Source organism: Lichenostomus cassidix, chromosome 2 (genome assembly GCF_008360975.1).
Source record: "Lichenostomus cassidix isolate B80296 chromosome 2, HeHo_3.0, whole genome shotgun sequence".
In the NCBI taxonomy this organism is placed as follows: domain Eukaryota; kingdom Metazoa; phylum Chordata; class Aves; order Passeriformes; family Meliphagidae; genus Lichenostomus; species Lichenostomus cassidix.
In genome coordinates this window covers 90,973,393-90,990,955 of record NC_139482.1, presented here as the reverse complement: position 1 = coordinate 90,990,955, position 17,563 = coordinate 90,973,393, and the positions used below count along the sequence as shown (strand labels likewise).

General features: G+C 38.0%; 1 protein-coding gene across 3 annotated transcripts in view; it reads left to right on the top strand.

Annotated features, from left to right (window-relative positions):
* The window catches only part of LOC146441754 (uncharacterized), a 28,568-nt gene extending 11,136 nt beyond the window's left edge, over positions 1-17,432 (top strand). For 2 of the 3 annotated variants that reach the window (XM_085052341.1, XM_085052342.1), the window contains 12 exons: positions 1,925-1,975; positions 3,885-3,962; positions 6,848-6,984; positions 7,492-7,611; positions 8,134-8,164; positions 10,123-10,144; positions 10,698-10,722; positions 11,575-11,613; positions 12,723-12,824; positions 13,918-14,023; positions 14,456-15,460; positions 16,227-17,432. In XM_085052341.1, coding sequence (XP_084908467.1) covers positions 1,925-1,975; positions 3,885-3,962; positions 6,848-6,984; positions 7,492-7,611; positions 8,134-8,164; positions 10,123-10,144; positions 10,698-10,722; positions 11,575-11,613; positions 12,723-12,824; positions 13,918-14,023; positions 14,456-15,460; positions 16,227-16,282 — 1,772 coding nt within the window. In that variant the 3' untranslated portion in view covers positions 16,283-17,432. Of the gene's footprint in view, positions 1-1,924; positions 1,976-3,884; positions 3,963-4,971; positions 4,993-6,847; positions 6,985-7,491; positions 7,612-8,133; positions 8,165-10,122; positions 10,145-10,697; positions 10,723-11,574; positions 11,614-12,722; positions 12,825-13,917; positions 14,024-14,455; positions 15,461-16,226 lie in introns of those variants that run through there. The other variant, XM_085052343.1, reaches the window with a different exon arrangement.
* The last annotated feature ends 131 nt before the right edge of the window (positions 17,433-17,563 follow it).

Sequence of the window (17,563 nt, the reverse complement as noted above, 5' to 3'; positions counted from 1 at the left end):
TCTGTTCTCAGAAATTATTTGTCCTGGGGGATTTGTCTTTGCCCATTTTGCTGGACCCTCCCTGCTCTCTTCACATCCCAGTTGAACTGAACAAGGATGGTAGTAGTCATCCTCACAAGTCCCAGGTAGTGGGGGTAAGATACTCTGCAGTAAGCTCCCTTTGCAGTATCTCAGTGTGGGGTTTTTGCCTTAGTGTTCCCAAGGTCCTGCTCAGGTGAAGCTGTGGCATTGGTTGTATGCCCTAAGTTAGCATTGCCTGTGAATTTTCTGAGGGTTTTCTATGAATACATGGACATCAGTAACCTGGTTGGGGATACATTGTTGTAGGCTCTGGAATCGCTCTTTGGGGGACTCTGCAGCTTACTGAGCACCAGGAAGCTTCTCTCTCGATTGTTTCTCTTTGAGCCTGGCAAACCAGCTGATTTTCAGCTCATTGATCAGTCTGATATGCTTTTGGGAAGATATTGTTTTGGTTTGGTTTTTGCACACTTAAGAAATATAACTTACAGTGTTGATAACATTACAAAGCCATGTGGCTAGTAAGCACAAATTAAATGTTAGCTTGGAAACCTGCTATTGCTGAATGGGAGAGTCTTCAAGATCAAAATTGCTTTGCTAAACTTGCAGGCAGCAATGATCTTTACTTAAAGCTTTTTTTTTTTTTAATTAAGAAAAAAAAATCTCAGCCCCTCCCCCCCCAGTCTGCTACCTTTGGTGGTAGCAGCAGCTACAGCGTGATTTTTAGCTTGACCATATTTGTAAACTCTAACCATGTTAAAGCAGAATGTGCTGTGGACTGTTTCTGATGCAATTTTCTGTAAATTCAATTTGTTCCTAGAAGTAAACAAAACAAAGCACTATTTCACAGATGCCTATTTGTGTCATTTAGCATTTGGCCATGTTGTCTGCACATGCTGGACCTGGAATCTTAACTTGAGCTTCAGACACTAACTGAACAACTCTGAAATTAAGTAATTGTTGTACTTGCAGAATGCCTGGGGATCTTCGTTTGTTCTTGCTACCAGAGACTTTGAAGCTTTTAACTGAAAAAAGATGCATAATTTAAAAAATCAAGGGAGATATGTTTTCCCATATCCCTCCCGTATGCTAATATTGCAGAGTTTGTTTGATTTACAGCTTTGATACCTCTTAACTGCCTGTCTTATGCAGAAAGAGGAAAAAAATTTAGTATGCATCATGTTGTGTTTGCCATGACTATAGAAAACATCTTTACTTCAGAATTAGGAATTACATGTGCAAATATTTATATAATTTAACTCAAACTTTTCCTAGCAAATGAGTATTAGTGTATTACCTTGTTTTAATCTTGAATGCTGTGACTTACAAAATATTGAAAACATCATTAAAACATGCTGATTTGTGTGTGTCTATGGATTTGAGGGAGGGGGGCAAGGAAAAAGTTCCAAAGGGAGTGGAAGTATGCATCTGAAAATTCACTCTGAAGCTCTGAGTGATTAAGAATATATACAGAACCCTATGTAAAAGGAGATGCAGTTTAATGTCTATGTTAGTTGTATCTGGGACTGCGTTTAGGCTCTGAACGTTTGGACCAGAAGCTTTTGTTGGGTATACCTGTAACACAGATTGATTGTTGTGCACAACACTGAATATTTAAAATAATTATAATAAGAAGCCAGTGTGAAAAACACTTAAAAATGAAATAAGAATGGAATATTCTGGGTTTCTGTGACATTTATGCTTTTGAGTGTTGTGGGGAGGGGAGTGGAGTGGGAGACTTGGAGCAGTTAAGTTACAAAAGAAAAGTGTGTCAAGATGGAATATTGAGCCTATGTTAAAGTGCAAAATGAAGATAACTGTTCAATTCTGTAACGTTTCAATGATCTGCTAAGTACTTAATAAAAGCAAATGAGAAGAAGTCTGACTGTCAAACTCTTTATTCCAGATCCTTCAGCGTTAATCCAAGTTCCGCTGAAGTATTCTCACATGCCACGAGGTAACTGAATATAAACTATGCCTTTTTCAGATGCAACTTTGAAATCAGTGCTTTTATTTTAATGGTGACTAAAGCAGGTGGTTGATTGTGGTCTAGAAAGAAACAATGCAAGCTGCCAAACGTTTGAACCGTTCTTTTGTGCCCTGGTTCATTTATGTAAAAAGAATATTTTTACAGAAAGACTTTCAAACTTAAGACATAATTTCTGTCTTCATGATTATCTGATTATCTTAGTGAGTCTAGCTAGTATTTTTTTTAGTTGGTGAAGTTGTCAAGAAGAAAATTGCAGAACACTCAATGTACACATATGAGACAGTGAAAGTACAACAAACCAGAAGCATATAAACCAAGAACAGTATGGGTTGTTTGCTATTAAGATAATACCAAGACAAGAATATTTAGTTGTGTGTTAGGAAACAAGAAGGAAATGGCCATTACCTTGAAGGGACCTTTAACTTTTTACTGTGTTGATCTTTCCATATTAAGTCTGAAAGATCATGTGCCTTTGTCTGTCAGCTTGGGAATAACCAGCTCACACTGAACTGCTGCACTGGCACACAAATGCATGAGAATGACATGATGCATTTAAGTGTTGATAAAAACCTTTCTAGGGAGATGAATTATGTGGCACCAATTGGTTATATGTCAGCTCCGTCACACTATGCAACTGCTGCATGTCACCTCAGGTGCAAAAAAAACCCCTCAAAACAACATAGAAAGATTTTAAGTAGACTCTGAAATTTTGGTGAGAATGGGCTACATTGTTGCTGTGGCAGGAGGTGTGCCATGAGGTATTTTCTAGCACTGTTAAATTGCAAGAAGTTTTTCATCTAAATTAATGCTGGAACTTAGTGAAATATTTCTTTGTGTGCAGTCCTGGAGTTTGACGTGATGGCAACACAGGCATATTGCTAATTGAATTAATATTTAAGAATGAACATGTAATTCCCTATCCTTGTGAAGTTTTGGTTGGTTTTTTTTTTTACCATAACCTGGCATCCTAGTGGGAAAGAATACAGTAACAGTTCAGTGCTTGTGATATTTCTATTTGTTTGCTTTGCTTTGAAGAAACTAGCACTGTTAGTGACTCATACTATTCATTGGTCAGTAATGTGTAATTAGGAAGATGAGTTCTACTTCTGCATTTTTTTTTCTCTGATTAAAATATTTATTTTTAACACTTCATCATGAAGTGATGACCAACATTTGAATACACTTAGTGCCTCTTAGAGATTCTTTTGCAGATGTATTTAGCTGAGCTCTGCTGGTGTTCTGAGCTGAGCAGGAATGCTTTAGAAGTGTTTTAGGCAGAGCAAAAACCAAGCTATTAAAACTCAGTGAGGAGCAGGATTGAAACAGTGCTAGTTCAGATTCAGGAATATACTGACTGTGTTTGTGCAGCCTTTGGGCTGCCCAGAGCGCAAAAGACATTTGCTGTATTAGTGAAGATTGTGTTCCTTGTTAGCCTTAAAGCAGAGTAATTCTTGAACTTCAGGCTGCAAACAGTCCCAGAATGCTATATGAGTATTAGGATTTTTAAGGGGAGGAGGAGGTTGGTGACTTGGTTTTGGTTGGGATTTTTTTTTTCATGGGTTTTTTTTTTCCTCAGACACAGTCTGAGAGATGTTGTGAATGTGAATTTTGTATCTTTCCTCAGTAACTGAATTGTGTTAGAAGTCCTGTTTTGCTTATTTGGTTCTTTTCTTGAAGACATTAAATTCTTGTGTGTAAAACTGCTGTGGAAGACAAAGTGCTGGAATCTTTCTGTGGGGGACTGAGGTCTTACCTTATGTATTTCAGAGAAATAAATTTTGTCCACACTGAGGTCTCCATTAGAAACTTCTTTAAGATAATAGACATAATGTGCAAACCATGTAATGTCTCTTTTTGTGTGTATTTTTTACTTCAGTGAAGAAAGGAGTCACAAGATACCTAACCTGTCTGAAGGATTTTTTGAATGATCCCAAAAGAGAAGAACCTCTAATTGGTATGTTTTTTTGTTTTAGAAATTGTGTACCTCTGAATTTGTGACCTTATGGCTTTCTTTTGAAACAAAAGGTGGGATTTTAGTTACTCTTTCATTGTGTTTAAATGTATTAAATAGCTTACAGGATAATATCTATCTTACACCTTTTAAATTTTGGCTAATTGCACTGAGTATTATAAAGACCTCCTTAACTGTTAACTTGTTCCTCAAGGAGCCATCTAAGTAAAGAAGCTTTTCCCAGATCACAGAGTAGTTGAGGCTGGAAAGGAGCTCTGCTGATCTTAACCCGTGCTCAAGTCCCAGAGGAGGTTGCCTGGGGCCGTCTAGGTGGCTTTGGAATATCTCCAAGGAGAAGAGCACTACAGTCTCTCAGGAAAACCTGTGCCAGTGCTCAGTCAGCCTCACAGTCAAAGTGTGTTTCCTGGTGTTCAGACAGTATCTCCTGCTTCACTTGTGCCATTGGCTCTTGTCCTGGCACTGGGCACCACTGAAAAGAGCCTGGCTCCCTCTTTGCACCCTCACTTCAAGTGTTTATATACAGTGATGAGATCCCCTCTGAGCCTTCTCTTCTTCAGGCTGAACAGTCCCAGGTATCTCAGCCTTTTCTCATAGGAGAGATACTCCAGAACTGTCATTTTCATGGCCTTTCATACGTCCATGTCTCTTGAACTGGGCAGTCCAGAACTTGACACAGCACTCCAGGAATGGCCCTCCTGGTGCTGAGTGGAGCCTGCTGTCAGCATTCCTCGTTGTGCAGCCCAGGATACCATCAGCCTTTACTGACTCATCTTCAACTTGGTGTCCACCAGGTCTTTTCTTGCCAATCTGCTTTCCAGCTAGCCAGCCCCAGCAGGTATGGTACCTGGGCTTGCTCCTTTCTGGATGCAGGACTTGGCACTTCCCCTTGTTGATGTGCCTGAGCTTCCTGTCAGCCCAGCTCCAGCCACTCAGGGTCCCTATGGATGACAGCACAACCCCCTGCTGTATTGGCCATCCCTCCCAGTTACATGTCATCATGAGCCTTGCTGAAGTAATGCTCTCCATCAGCGTCCAGATCATTAATGAAGGTGTTGAACAGGATTTGACCCAGTCTGGACCCCTGGGGCACACTGCTCCTTTCTGGCCTCCAACTGGACTTTATGTCACTGGTGGCTTGTCATCAGTCATGGTTCTTTATGGCTTTCCACTTGTTGGGATATGCACGTTTCTGTTTAGTGAGATATTTGTCTTCACTGTCTTTGGCTATACTACAATTAGTGAAATTAATTTTAACACTTTCCTTCTAACTGCTAGATTAGGCAACCCTTAGGAGAGAAGCAAGGCTGCTTGTTAGTGGCCTTAGTGTTCCAAGCGTGTACTGGTGGCCTAGAGAAACAGGTTCTCTAATGAAAGCCTGAGTAGCAGATTTCCTAGTATTAGTAGAAAATTTCTCTGTTTAGTCCATTGTCTTGTCTCCACATAATAAACTACTAGGCTTTTTAATATAAATACTTTACTGTAAGCAGTTTTAATAGAAAACACTTCAGTTGCAAGAACACTTTCAGTACCTTTGGTGATAGTTTATTTTCAGAATTAAGATTTAGCAGTATAATGGTGTAGCATGTCTGAGATGGAGTTGAATTTCTTCTTAGCAGCCGGTATGTTTTGGATTTGTGACTGAAGCAATTTTGATGGCACCCCAGTGGTTTTTCCTGTTGCTGAGCAGGGCACCTGCAACAAGACTGTTTTGTTACTCTGGCTCCTCACCCCTTGAATAAGCTGGGGGGGTGGGCAAGAGACTGGGAGGTGACACATCCAGGGCAGTTGACCCAAACTGGCACAAAGGATATTCTGTACCACATAATGTTATGCTCAGCAATCACAGTTGAGGTAAAGAAAGAAAAAAAGGGGGGAAGCAGCATTTAGTTTCCAAGGTGGTTGTTCAGAGACTGTGGGTGGGTATTGGTCTGCTTGTGAGGAAGTGAGCGATGGATTTTTGCACATTGGTTGGTTTTGTTTTTTGTTTGGTGGTTTTGTTTTTTTTTGGTATCTTACCCTCTTTCTTTATTAAGCTGTCTTTAAGTCCATGAGTTTTGTTGCTTTTGTTCTTCCAGTTTTCTCCCCACCCTGCTGAGGGGTGTGTATGTGAATGAGCAAGCAGCTATGTGGTTCTTAGCTGCTGGCTGGGATCAACCCATCCCAAATACAGAGTACTGGAAATTATGACGTAAGGGAACAGCTGCAGGGTTTTCCTATTTGTTTTTAACTGCTTTTAAATTTGCTATGTTTAAGCTTTTCTGAGTAAAACTGTTCATGCCAGGTAATAAGCCTCAAACTTGAAGATTTCTGAATACTTCTAAGGGATAGTCTCAGTAATTTCTGGCAAAAATGAAGAAAAATCCAATCTTCTTCCTTGTAATTCTTAAAAGTTTCTGGAACATTTTTAGATTATGAAAGATTCAGTTTTGTGAAGTGATTAATGTCTTTCCTACATCTGCTTTGCACTACTCAAACACTGTCTAAATTATGTTTGACTAGTATAAATGCAGTTTTTCAATCTAGACATTTGCGTGGCATTTCCTATTCTCATAATCTTCCTTAGTTTCTTGAAAAAAATATCCCTAACAGAAGTAAAGGTGCATGAAATATTTTATTTTTTTGGGCTTGGAAATGTGCTGTGGATGGTGTATTTCCTTTCAGAATAAGACATTGGAAAGAGATAAATTTAACTGATGTGGGTGATAAGTCCAAAGAAGTGTTGAAGTGATCCTGAAGGCGTGTCAAATTCTGAAAATGGAATAATTTCACGTATTAATTTTTAATTTAATGAAAAACATTGAAAAGAATACATTTGTTTTTAATAATCTCTAGTAAAATAGAGATATTTTTGACTCTTGCTTTTACAGGTTTAGAATATGTGGTTGAAATCAGATTTGAAGGAAGAAAAGAGCCACGTTATGAGTGCAGGCTGTGTGGGTGTAATACAGAGATGGCACCCATGATAGAACATCTTAGTGGATATAAACACAGAAGAGAATACATTGTGAGTAATTTTGATGCATTTTATTCAAAATCTCTTTGTGATAGTCCCATTTATTTATTTTCTCTTAATAATTAGATCATTTGACATTTAAACTCCCATGTAATAAATTGCCAATACTTGTATAACTGACTTTCCCTGGGTCAGACCAAAAGCCTGTTCCTAAGCTCAAAAGCCTGTTCCTAAGTGTTTGGATTGCTTTCAGGACCAGGTTCCTAAAACATTGTGGCTCTTTCTAATTCCCCAGCATGTCTATAGCATTGCTGGATTTAGTACAGAGCATGTGTTCTTCTGGCAGCAAACTTTGCATGTTATCCATTTTTTATTTCAAAATCTACTTAAGTAACTCTAAAATTTAATTTGATGTTTTGCAGAGAAGAAATTAGCTCATAATGTTCAAATCAATGTTTATCAGTCTTTTGGAAGCTTGTCCAGAAGGTGAAATGTGTAAATTTTTAAATATTGTGATAAATTTTTATATTAGCCTTTTCAAGCTGGTTTTGTTTACAGTTTAAAGAATTTCCAGATAAAATGAAGAGAAAACCATCAGATCCAAAAGAATGCAAAGTCTCATTTCTCAGACGGATAGCAGGAGAGCTAGAGAAGACTGAAGGACTAAAAATGTATAAGGTAATTGGAAGTAAATGTAAAGTATCTATTAATGTGTCTTTTATCAGTGCATTTATGATTGAGATAGTAAATTTTAAAAGTTCTGCTGGCAAAGCTTGTTAAATTTGTGTGTTTCTAGGAAGTGTAGTAGTGAGTTGAACTAGGGCTTAAGTTGCCCTGAAAAATCTGGGGAAAAGAATAGTGGTACTGAAATTCATCTGAAAAAAATAAAGCTTTTTATTTTTAAGGTTTTAGATTGTTTAAAATGAAAATTTTTCAGCCTGAATTCAGTGGTTCAGAAATTTCATTACTTTAACTTTGATAATTTTTAGTTTTTGCAACTTAAATTTTCTCAAATGTAAGCAAATTTTCTCTCAGATTTCATTTATATTTACAAGGTTCTCTGTCTGTATGTGAGAAACCAATTTAATTATGTTGGCATAAATAAAAGAACTTGTTCCTTTCCTAAAGGCAGTTGCAGTAGAGACTGTTGTTACGAAATTTAAATCAGAAAGTCTAATATGAAAGTTTTTCTATTTTTAGATTGAAGGTTATGCAAGACCAGCTACCTCATGTAAGTCTGTGAATTTCTTTAATATGGTGGATTTGATATAATTAATATTTGGCCTAATTTGGCTTAGTAGTTGAACTCAAAGGGTTTGGCTGATTTAAAACATTCAACTTGTAATACCACAGAATGTTTTCAGAGATTTTTTTTCTGCGTTTTGTGATTTTTGAAATGAGGAAAGAAGGAAATTCCCAGACTTCCCCTTTTCCTTAGGTATTTTTTAACTTCTTGATTCTGGAGGTATTTATGATAACTGCTGTAATTTGCTCATCAAGGAAAGTGAAAAAATACGGAAAAATGGTACTTCATGGCTTTCTCTGAATAAGCTGATAAAGTCTCCTCCACCTCATTTCCATCATCAAAAGGCTTACATGCTGAATCACTGGTGAAAGTGGAAATTACCATTCTTTAGCAAATCCATTGGAACAAGCAATGGAAACCAAACCCACAGACACAAACCCAGAATCTTCCCTCATACAGTATGGCTGAGTTACATCCTTTGTTGCTGTAGATGTGCTATAGATCCTTAATGATGCCAGTCTGAAGGAATACCTCCTTGCTGCCTTCTGACCCTAGTATTAATATCAGAAGGAAGGTAGGTTTGATTGAAATGGGTGAAGGTTGCATCAATCAACAGAATTTGTCAGTGTGAATCCTGCTGTAGGAACCTACCATAGCCCTGCCTTTTTTTTTTTTTTTTTTTTTTCATTTGATCACTGGTACCTTCTGTGGCTTGTATTCTTTTAGTGTTTTTCTGCAAAACAAGATGGCAGAGAATCTTTTTGATCTCTTTGTGTTGTGTGAAGAAGAGGGAAGGTGACCCAGGAATTAGCTCAGTAATTATCATTTCAGAGTAAATTGACATCAGTCAAGTCAGTAAACTTCTGTAGAAGTGGTAGACATGGTCAAATATCAATCTGGAACATCAAAAAAAATGATCCCACCCAGTCCTACAGGATATGAAACTCTGGAGAAATGAACAAGAATAAAGTTATCTGCAAAAGCATTATGCCTTCCAGTGTGAAGGTTTGCTCTGGTTAGGTGATGGGGTCAACATCAAGTGAATTCCAAAGAAACTCCTCTGGTTATTTAGAAGAAAATATCAGTTACTGGGTTAGCAGCTGTGTAGACTAGATCATATTGGCAAATTTCAAAACTCCCTTCTGACAGTGAGAGTGAGTTTGAGGCTGTAATTAAAAAAGGCCATTTGGTGACATGTCCTAATGTGCAAGCAGCAGAATGGACATGAACAGCTTCATCAGCATGTGTTAACCATATTAACAGGAGGTGGTTAACATGGTAACACAAGTCTTTCAGCCTCATCTTGTAGGGGCAAAGATGTCACTTGTCCTGAGAATTATTACATGTCCTGTTGCTTATCCTGGAACACCTGTGCCAATAAGTGCTTAAGAAGTGATAAGTTATGTACCATGCAGTAGCTGGTTCTCTGAAGCATAGTTACTGTTTTAGACTGCCTTGTTTTGCTGAGCTTTCCCTCCCTGCCTCCCTCCTCCTCATGGTTATCTTTGATAGAGATGAGAGGATCAGACATTCCAACCCCCATAATTTCTTGCTGGAAACTTAATTATTGTATGTGCAGCTTTGAGGTTCACTGGTATGTACTCAGGAAAAGCCCACACACAAACCTGGTAACTTTTTTGCATGGAGGAGACATACCCACCTCAGTTTAACCATATAGGCTTGTGTGGGATTCAGCTGCCTGAACACAGATGCTGTAGGGTACCCTGCAAAGCTTTTAGGGCACAGGTCTCCCACAGACTTTTCATCAAGGATGCCTGCTGGTTTCTAAGATGGCAGTGTGTGCCATCTGCTGCTGAATCCTGCCCTTTACAGAAACTGCAGCCACTTCACGGCCAGTAACTGTTCTGTTTCTGTAATGCTTCTATTGCAATAATATGATGCAAACCTTGTGATGTTGCTAATAATTCTTTTTCTTTTTCTAGCCCCACTGAAGAAGAAAGCAAGGTGAGAGTACTACCCCCACAAGGGAATCAAACTAAATTTTCTTACCTATTTTTCTGTAGCAAACATTATGACATATGGGGAAAATATTTTATATTGTCTTTCCACTGTACTTATTCCTCTTCTGTAAATTGTTCCTTTTTGTCTGTGAGGAAATTAGTTCCTATGGCTTTTGAAATATTGCACTCACAAACAAATTGCAATTGAAATTTCTAGCTGCTTCCATTCTATTTGGGATTTCATTGGCTGAGTAAGTTTTATAGAAAGCTGTTTATATATGAAGAAAAAAACCCAACCCACTATTATTTTAGTCATCTCCTTTAGCTAATCTGTTAAGAAGTTCATTTGTACTACTGATCTCTTTGAGAGTCAGTCAGAATAAGGATCTTTACAGCATATTTAAAACACTATTATTTCTTAGAGAAAGATATCCAGTATTGGTAAGTGATATAAATTTGGAAACTGAAATATTTTGGTTCTAGTTACTAGATGAGTAAACGTAATGTTTTAGTAATTTTTAGAATGCATCTTAATATTGTGATTTTGTTCTTTTAAGGTGGGATGATGATGATAAGCATGAGGTATGTAGAGGCAGTAACTCCACATGCTCATGTGTCTCATGTTGTAACAGTTTCTTTATGCTTGCTTTTCATTTTTCTGGAAAACATTTACTCTTTGGCTTTATTTGCAATTTTATTAATATTGTAGAAGCAATTGACCTGATGGGTCAGCGTTTTGTGCTCATCATAGCAGAGGGGAAGAGAATACAGTACATTCACTTTAGCTGTCATAAATCCTGTTCAGAGCCACTGAGAGTCTCAGAGCCAGTGTCTGCAGTCCAGATCTCCCAGCCTGTGCTGCAATCTCCCCTTCACTGTTTTGCCCCTCTTCGGATCAAAAGCATTCTGCACTGAAAGTTTGGTTTAAATCTTAAGGTATAGCTAAAGATTTCCAGTCCTTTTTTCTAACTCAAAGGTGAAACTCAAAATGATCACTGAAGTATCTGTCCTGATGAAAAAACTGAGAAATGCCTCGTTTTTATCTTAGTGGCAGAGTTGGTTGTGTGGCCCTCAGGCTGGTCAGGTACTGTGCTAAATGCAGCTGAGCACTTGAGACTTTTTTAACTACGATTTTGGTCCTGAGTGGGGAAAGCCTGGGAAAGACAGCTCTTGTAGGTGTGTGGCTTAGATGTGAAATGTGTTCTTCCTGGTATTGGAAGTAATGCAGTTGTGTTTGTAGTATCTGCTACCAATTTGATATTGAGGATCTAAGGTTACATGTTTATGGCTGTGCCCTAAAATTATGCCTTTTCTTTGTGTTGATTTTTGTTGTTGGATAAAGGATTAAAAGGTCTTGTTCTGTACAAAAAGAGGCAACAACTGCTGTAATATTCAATCTTAATAATTTTTCTTCCCTATTCTACAATCCCACAGAACGATCCTGTTCGGAAACAGAAAGCTCTGGAGTTCTTGGTATGTATGTAAAATAACTGTGATGAGAGTTGTGAGATTTGACCAGTGGGATGCAGTGAATATTGTGAAGGAGCCTCTGATTACTGATCAAACTCACTTGACTTACAACATTAATTTCTGTTCTAATGGACTCTGCCCTTTGAAAAGTTAGTGCATCTTAGCTCAGAAAAATTGGCTGGATTAAGTGTGAGCTCTTGACCTGTTCTGTGGGTGACTCTCTCCTTTGCTGAGGAGCCACCCTGACAAGCAGTGCTAATTAGCAGCACTGATGTTGCTCAAGTGCTGTTGGCTGCTGTTATCTAATGGGATTGTTGGTAATGCTGAGCAAGAGGAGCCTGTCTGGTCTGGCCTGCCAGAGATAGCATAGCTGCTGGTCTTGGAGTGACTGGGGACATTTTATCAGTTCGGTTGCTGTTGACAGTGGCATAGTAAGCCTTGGTTGGTCTTTTGGGTTTATGAAAGTATCTGACTGTTTGTATTCACTATTTTACTCTGTGAGAGTCAGGTTCTGTACCTAAGGCAATTGGAAAATTTTGAGTTGGAATTGTGTTAATATACCAAAATCAGAAGTAGAATGTTTTGAGATGTGCTTCATTTCTTCTAAGCTGTGGTTACTTGTGGCTTTAGAAAGAGACAGAAAAGCAAGTCTAAGGGATAATCAGTAAACTACTGAAAACATGGTAGTTAATTGGCTTTTATCTACAGGAGTCACAGCTATTCCTTACAGAAGACTGCCTATATTCTTTCAACTTAACGTAATCACTTACAAGTTCATATACTTACTAATCAACCTGAAGCTTACTTTTTATTCAATTTTCACACAAAAACATAAATTTAGGACTTGTGCCCTTCTCTGTCTGCAACAAAATGTTTATGACTGATGGTACAGAAGTGGCACAGAACTCCAGGTTTATGTTTTACCTTTTATCAGGCCATAATTATGTTCCAAATTTTATTTATTTATATTTGTGTATACATTTATTGTATATGCCATATATTAACTAATAGTATAAATTTGGGTATACCAAAAATCAAAGTACAACTTTGATCTATTTGTATATATGACCTGCGGCATCCTAATGACTAATTCTAACCATGTTTTTCAATAGGAAACTTTTCACATCACCTCAGACTCAGAAGCAACACTTGTTGTTCACATTACACAGGAACTCACGGAGGCTTTGAAGGCCTTTTGTGAAAAGAAAGTAGCAGTAAGTAACTTAATCTTGTCCAGAGTTGTTTCACCATTGGGAGGAAAGGCGTGGTTAAACTCACTGTGTGAACACCCTGCCAAACTGTAACAGGTCAGGCATGGGTCAAAACCCCCAGTTAAATATACTTCAATTTTCTTTTTTCACAGTTTCTAAGTAACAAAGATATTAATTGCATAGCACATTTCTCTTAGTATTCCATCATCGTATATCTATTTTGGTCTTTTTTTGTGTGTGTGTTCTGTTCTGGGCGCCAGTTTGCCCAAGGATAACTTCTTGTCATCCTTTTTGTTCTGGTCCCTTGCTTGATAGCTTTTGTTCTAAGATTAGTGGCTTTAAGTGCCCCCCAAATGTGACACTTTTTTCTTTTGTGGGCATGTGGATAGGTCTGTCTTTCTTGTAACTTGTAGCTCTGCTCTCAGTTGAGAGTTTTAATCTGTTAAGACTAAGGTGGGCAAGATGTTCTTGACTTTCTGTTGGTCCTTACAAACCTCCATAGCTTCTTTAAATAAAAGTTGAATACCTGTTGTAAAAGGGGTCTGAAGAAGGACCAGAATCTGTGAAAAAATGTTTCATCAATTTGGCAGCTCCTGGTTCACAAAATTCAGGATGTGTTTTTTTCTGAAAGCTGTTTCAGACTTTTGTTTTCTCAATAATATATTCCATGTCAGCTGAGCTACAGTAACTCTCTCTGTGCAAATGATGCCACCAACACCAGTTAAATACTGTTTCTGTAGCTTAATCTCTCAGGTGAGCCTTCCATTCTTTATTTCCCAGCTGGAGGCAGGATTTGTATATGTACCAGTTTTATATTTTAGCCAGGTGATGATGAGAGAGATGAAGCAATAAATTTGAAACAGGAGAAATTGTCTTCACCAGACACCTTCTGTTCTCCAGACACATACCTCTTCCAAATAATACTTCGTAAAATTGTGGTATAATGTGGTAATAACACATCCCTCATGTGGAGTTTACTATCTCCTGAAATTGTACTTTGCTGACTTTCTATGGGGAATCTATTGCTTTTTAGAATTCTTAAAGTTCTTAAATTCTTGCATTCACAAACAGACATTCTGACCTTTTGCTTTCCTAGGCTAATTACACCAGCAGTTCAGGCCCACTGATGTCAGTATCTCAAGATGAATTTCCAGAAAAGAATAGCATCCCAGAACACTACAGGCCAGATGGAGAATACAAAGGTAATTTAAATATTTTGTTCTACTAGTTTGTCTGCTCTTGAGACTGCACAGATGGTGAAAATTTACTTTTATGGCCAATCTTAGTGCTTCTTAGTTGGTGTACTGTGTGTCTTTGCCCTCTGAGTCAGTTCAGGATATCATTTTCTGAAGCTTTAATGACTTAACTGTCTGAGAACATTCCTGTCTCACTGAACAGTGTTACAGCAGTAAAGGTCATGGAAATTCAAGCAGTAACCCTTCCTGATCTATTTAACAACAGAATTTTTGGGTGAAAAGATGCCTAATTCAGGTAGTTTAGCATCTACCTGATGCAGGAAATAAAGGCAGGAAATGGGAAAAGAACTGAAGGACACTTCATAAATCTCAACGTAGTTGTGTTTGCAGCTGGTATTTAAGTATTTTGCTAACTTTTAGTGCCCTTTATTCATTCAGGAACTTCTGACTGGAATCAAGGTTATTTGTCTCAGTATGAAGAGTGTTCTGAAGATGCTTCTTTTGCTCCTGCTCACTCAAACAGTTACCAAACAGATGATGGATCATCTTCCTGTCATTTGAGATCTGACAACTTGTCAATGATGTCTCCACTCAGGAACTCTCCTGCTGATCAGCCTGATAGTCCTAGTGGTGTCAGCGAATGGCTGCGACAGCTCAGACACTCTGTGTCTGGCAAGAATTCAGCTGCTGGGGCCTCTTCCTATGAGACCAGCTCAGTGAGGGAGTACTCAGCAGAATACATGTCCAGTGATGTGCAAGGAAGTGAGCTCCATGATAACAGACTCTCATTTGGCGGGGAAAATACAAAGTGGAGGAATCAACATGCATGTACAAAAGCAAGGCACAGAAGTGATCAAAAATTACCCTATCCCAATTCTTCTGCCTCATATCATTCATCAGGAAGACACTTTACAAACTATCCTTCACAAAGCTACTCCTCTTACAAGAACGATGAGTCTGTGAATACTTGTACGTCTTCTGCAAACACAGCAGTTTCAGGAAGAGGTGACTCCAGGTGGCACCAGGACACTAGGTGGAATAGGTGGAATGAGGACTCTAGGTGGAACAAGAGCTCTAGCTGGAACCAGGAGTCTAGCTGGAACCAGGAGTCTAGCTGGAACCAGGAGTCTAGCTGGAAACAGGAATCTAGCTGGAACCAGGAGTCTAGCTGGAACCAGGAGTCCAGCTGGAACCAGGAATCAAGGTGTCAAGGATTCATGTATCAGAAATCAGACTACCAGAGTGTCTGGAGTTCACATCAGAACTCATTTTCTGGCAGCAGTTCATACCAAGATCACCAGCAGTTCAGAAGCTCAAATGAGATGTTTGGTGAAGCTGATGTTGGTCTTGCTCCCAACGCTGTGAATAGACTACTAGGAAAGGATGCGCCTACAATGACCAGGATGCTCAAACAGTTGGCTCCATATTATCCAGCACTTCAAAGTAAGATTGTGATTAGTTTGCATGTGAAATGAGTGACATCAGCATGGTTGCTTTAACATCAGCAGGAAACTGCAGGTTGCAGAGACAGAATGTGCTGTTCAGGGGAGTCAAGCTCATTTTGCTCACATCCCTGTCAGCTGAAGAAAGGCATTGCTGCCTCTCTGAGGACACTGTGCCTCTTGACAACTAAATGGAGCAGTGAGTGGGAGGAAATTCTGATAGCACAACAATTTCCTGAATTGAAAGGTTTGTCCTAGGTCATCTTTCTAACTAGCAGTTTCTATCATGAGTTATACTGCTAGGTTTGCAACGATGGGAAGGGAATATATTGGCATAAAGAAAAAGATATTGGAATGCATGCAGAACAAAACCTGGATGGCATTGTAATAATCCAAATTAATCAAAACCCATTGGGATGACAAGAGAAATGTTATCAAAGAGCTGGTTCATTACATGACAACTTTTTTTGTCCAGTTACTGTAGAAATAGTCACTAATGTTGAGAATAGTGATATACTATCAAAAATGAAAGATTCTCCTTTGGAAATAGATTATGAGAGTGATTTAAAGAGAAGTGGGCATATGCTACTGTATAGCTGTCATTGGGCATGAGTTTGGACAAATGCAAACTATGCTTCTGGTTAATTAGTTAATTAACTAGGTAGCTACTTAATACTAAAACTTTCATTTTCACATTCTCTATGCTGTATTATGTGAAATATTATGAGATAGAAGTAACTGTAAATGTCTTTATCTCCCCTTTCTAGAAATAAATATTCAGACATTCGTCAATGTGCTAATAGAAACTAGAGAGAAAGATTAAGGAGCAACAACAGCTGAACTGGAAACAGATGAAGAGATTTGAGAATCTCCATCACTTGGCTTTCAGGACAGAGACTGCATTTAACTCTGTGTTTAACTGGCTTGGGAAAGGTAAAGGGAGGTAGGGTTTAAGTTTTTAACATGTGAAGTATAGCTTGAACACAAACTTGCACATAACGGGTGAACATACTATTTTGTTTAGGCTTTTTGTAATGTATTTGTTATATCTTAGTATATTACAGAAAAAAATCTTCTGTTATTTTTTGAAAATATGTTAGAATTATTCTGTCAGCAAAAAGCTAATAATCCCTTTAACACCCTTCCCAATTCAGAAGAAAAAGAAAGGTTTACTTTTATGTTACCTACATAGGAAGAATATTCATTGAAACCACAGATTTACTTTTCTTCACACAAATATAAGGCCAGTTCTGTTAATTTGATGCTTTATAATTAGCATATTTTTAGAAATTGATACACTACATTTCTGTTTAGACAAAGAAAGGAGAATGTCACAGCAAAGGTATTCTCTGTCTTGTGATGCTATATGAGGAAAATGTAATCTATTCTAGAGGATTGGTATGTAATGGGGCATATTAGTTTTGGTTTTGCAGAGTAAGAAATGGTGTGAAGTATATGCAGATTTTTTTAATCACATTGTTCGAAATTAAATCATTATAAATTGTCTTAAAAACTCATTTGGTGGGTTGACCCATACTAAAATAAAAATTCTTGATTCTCTCTACTGGCAAAAGCATATTAAGAAATAGTAGAACCCTGTAAGGTAATCAGATAAAATAACAGGAAAAAATAAATAATCAAAATGTCATACTAACTGAGTAATACTTACCAGTTCATGATGTGTATCAGAGCCACATGCTCATGAATACCTGGCTTTAGATGTCTGCTTTATGTAATTAAAACCAGCTTACATGGAGCTGAAGAAAACAAGTAAAGTGAGACAGTTTACTCCTCAGTGTCTGTTTTCCTTTTCACTGGTGCATTGTGGACTATCATTTTTCTTCTCACCCATGCCTGAACTGTGTCTCTGTGCATTAAATACTTGTGCTGAAGCAGGGTTAGTCTTCATGAGCTGTCAATAGTGCATTTTGGATCTTGTAATAAAAATTGTAATAAAAACTCGACAAAATTTATTATTGAGCATATAAACTTAATTCCCTAAAATTTTCCTTCTGTCATTATTTTGCTTCTGCATTTGAAAAGAACCACTTTCCTTTTTCATTCCTGTTCATTATTTCTTTTACTGCTCATACTTACTGAAGTG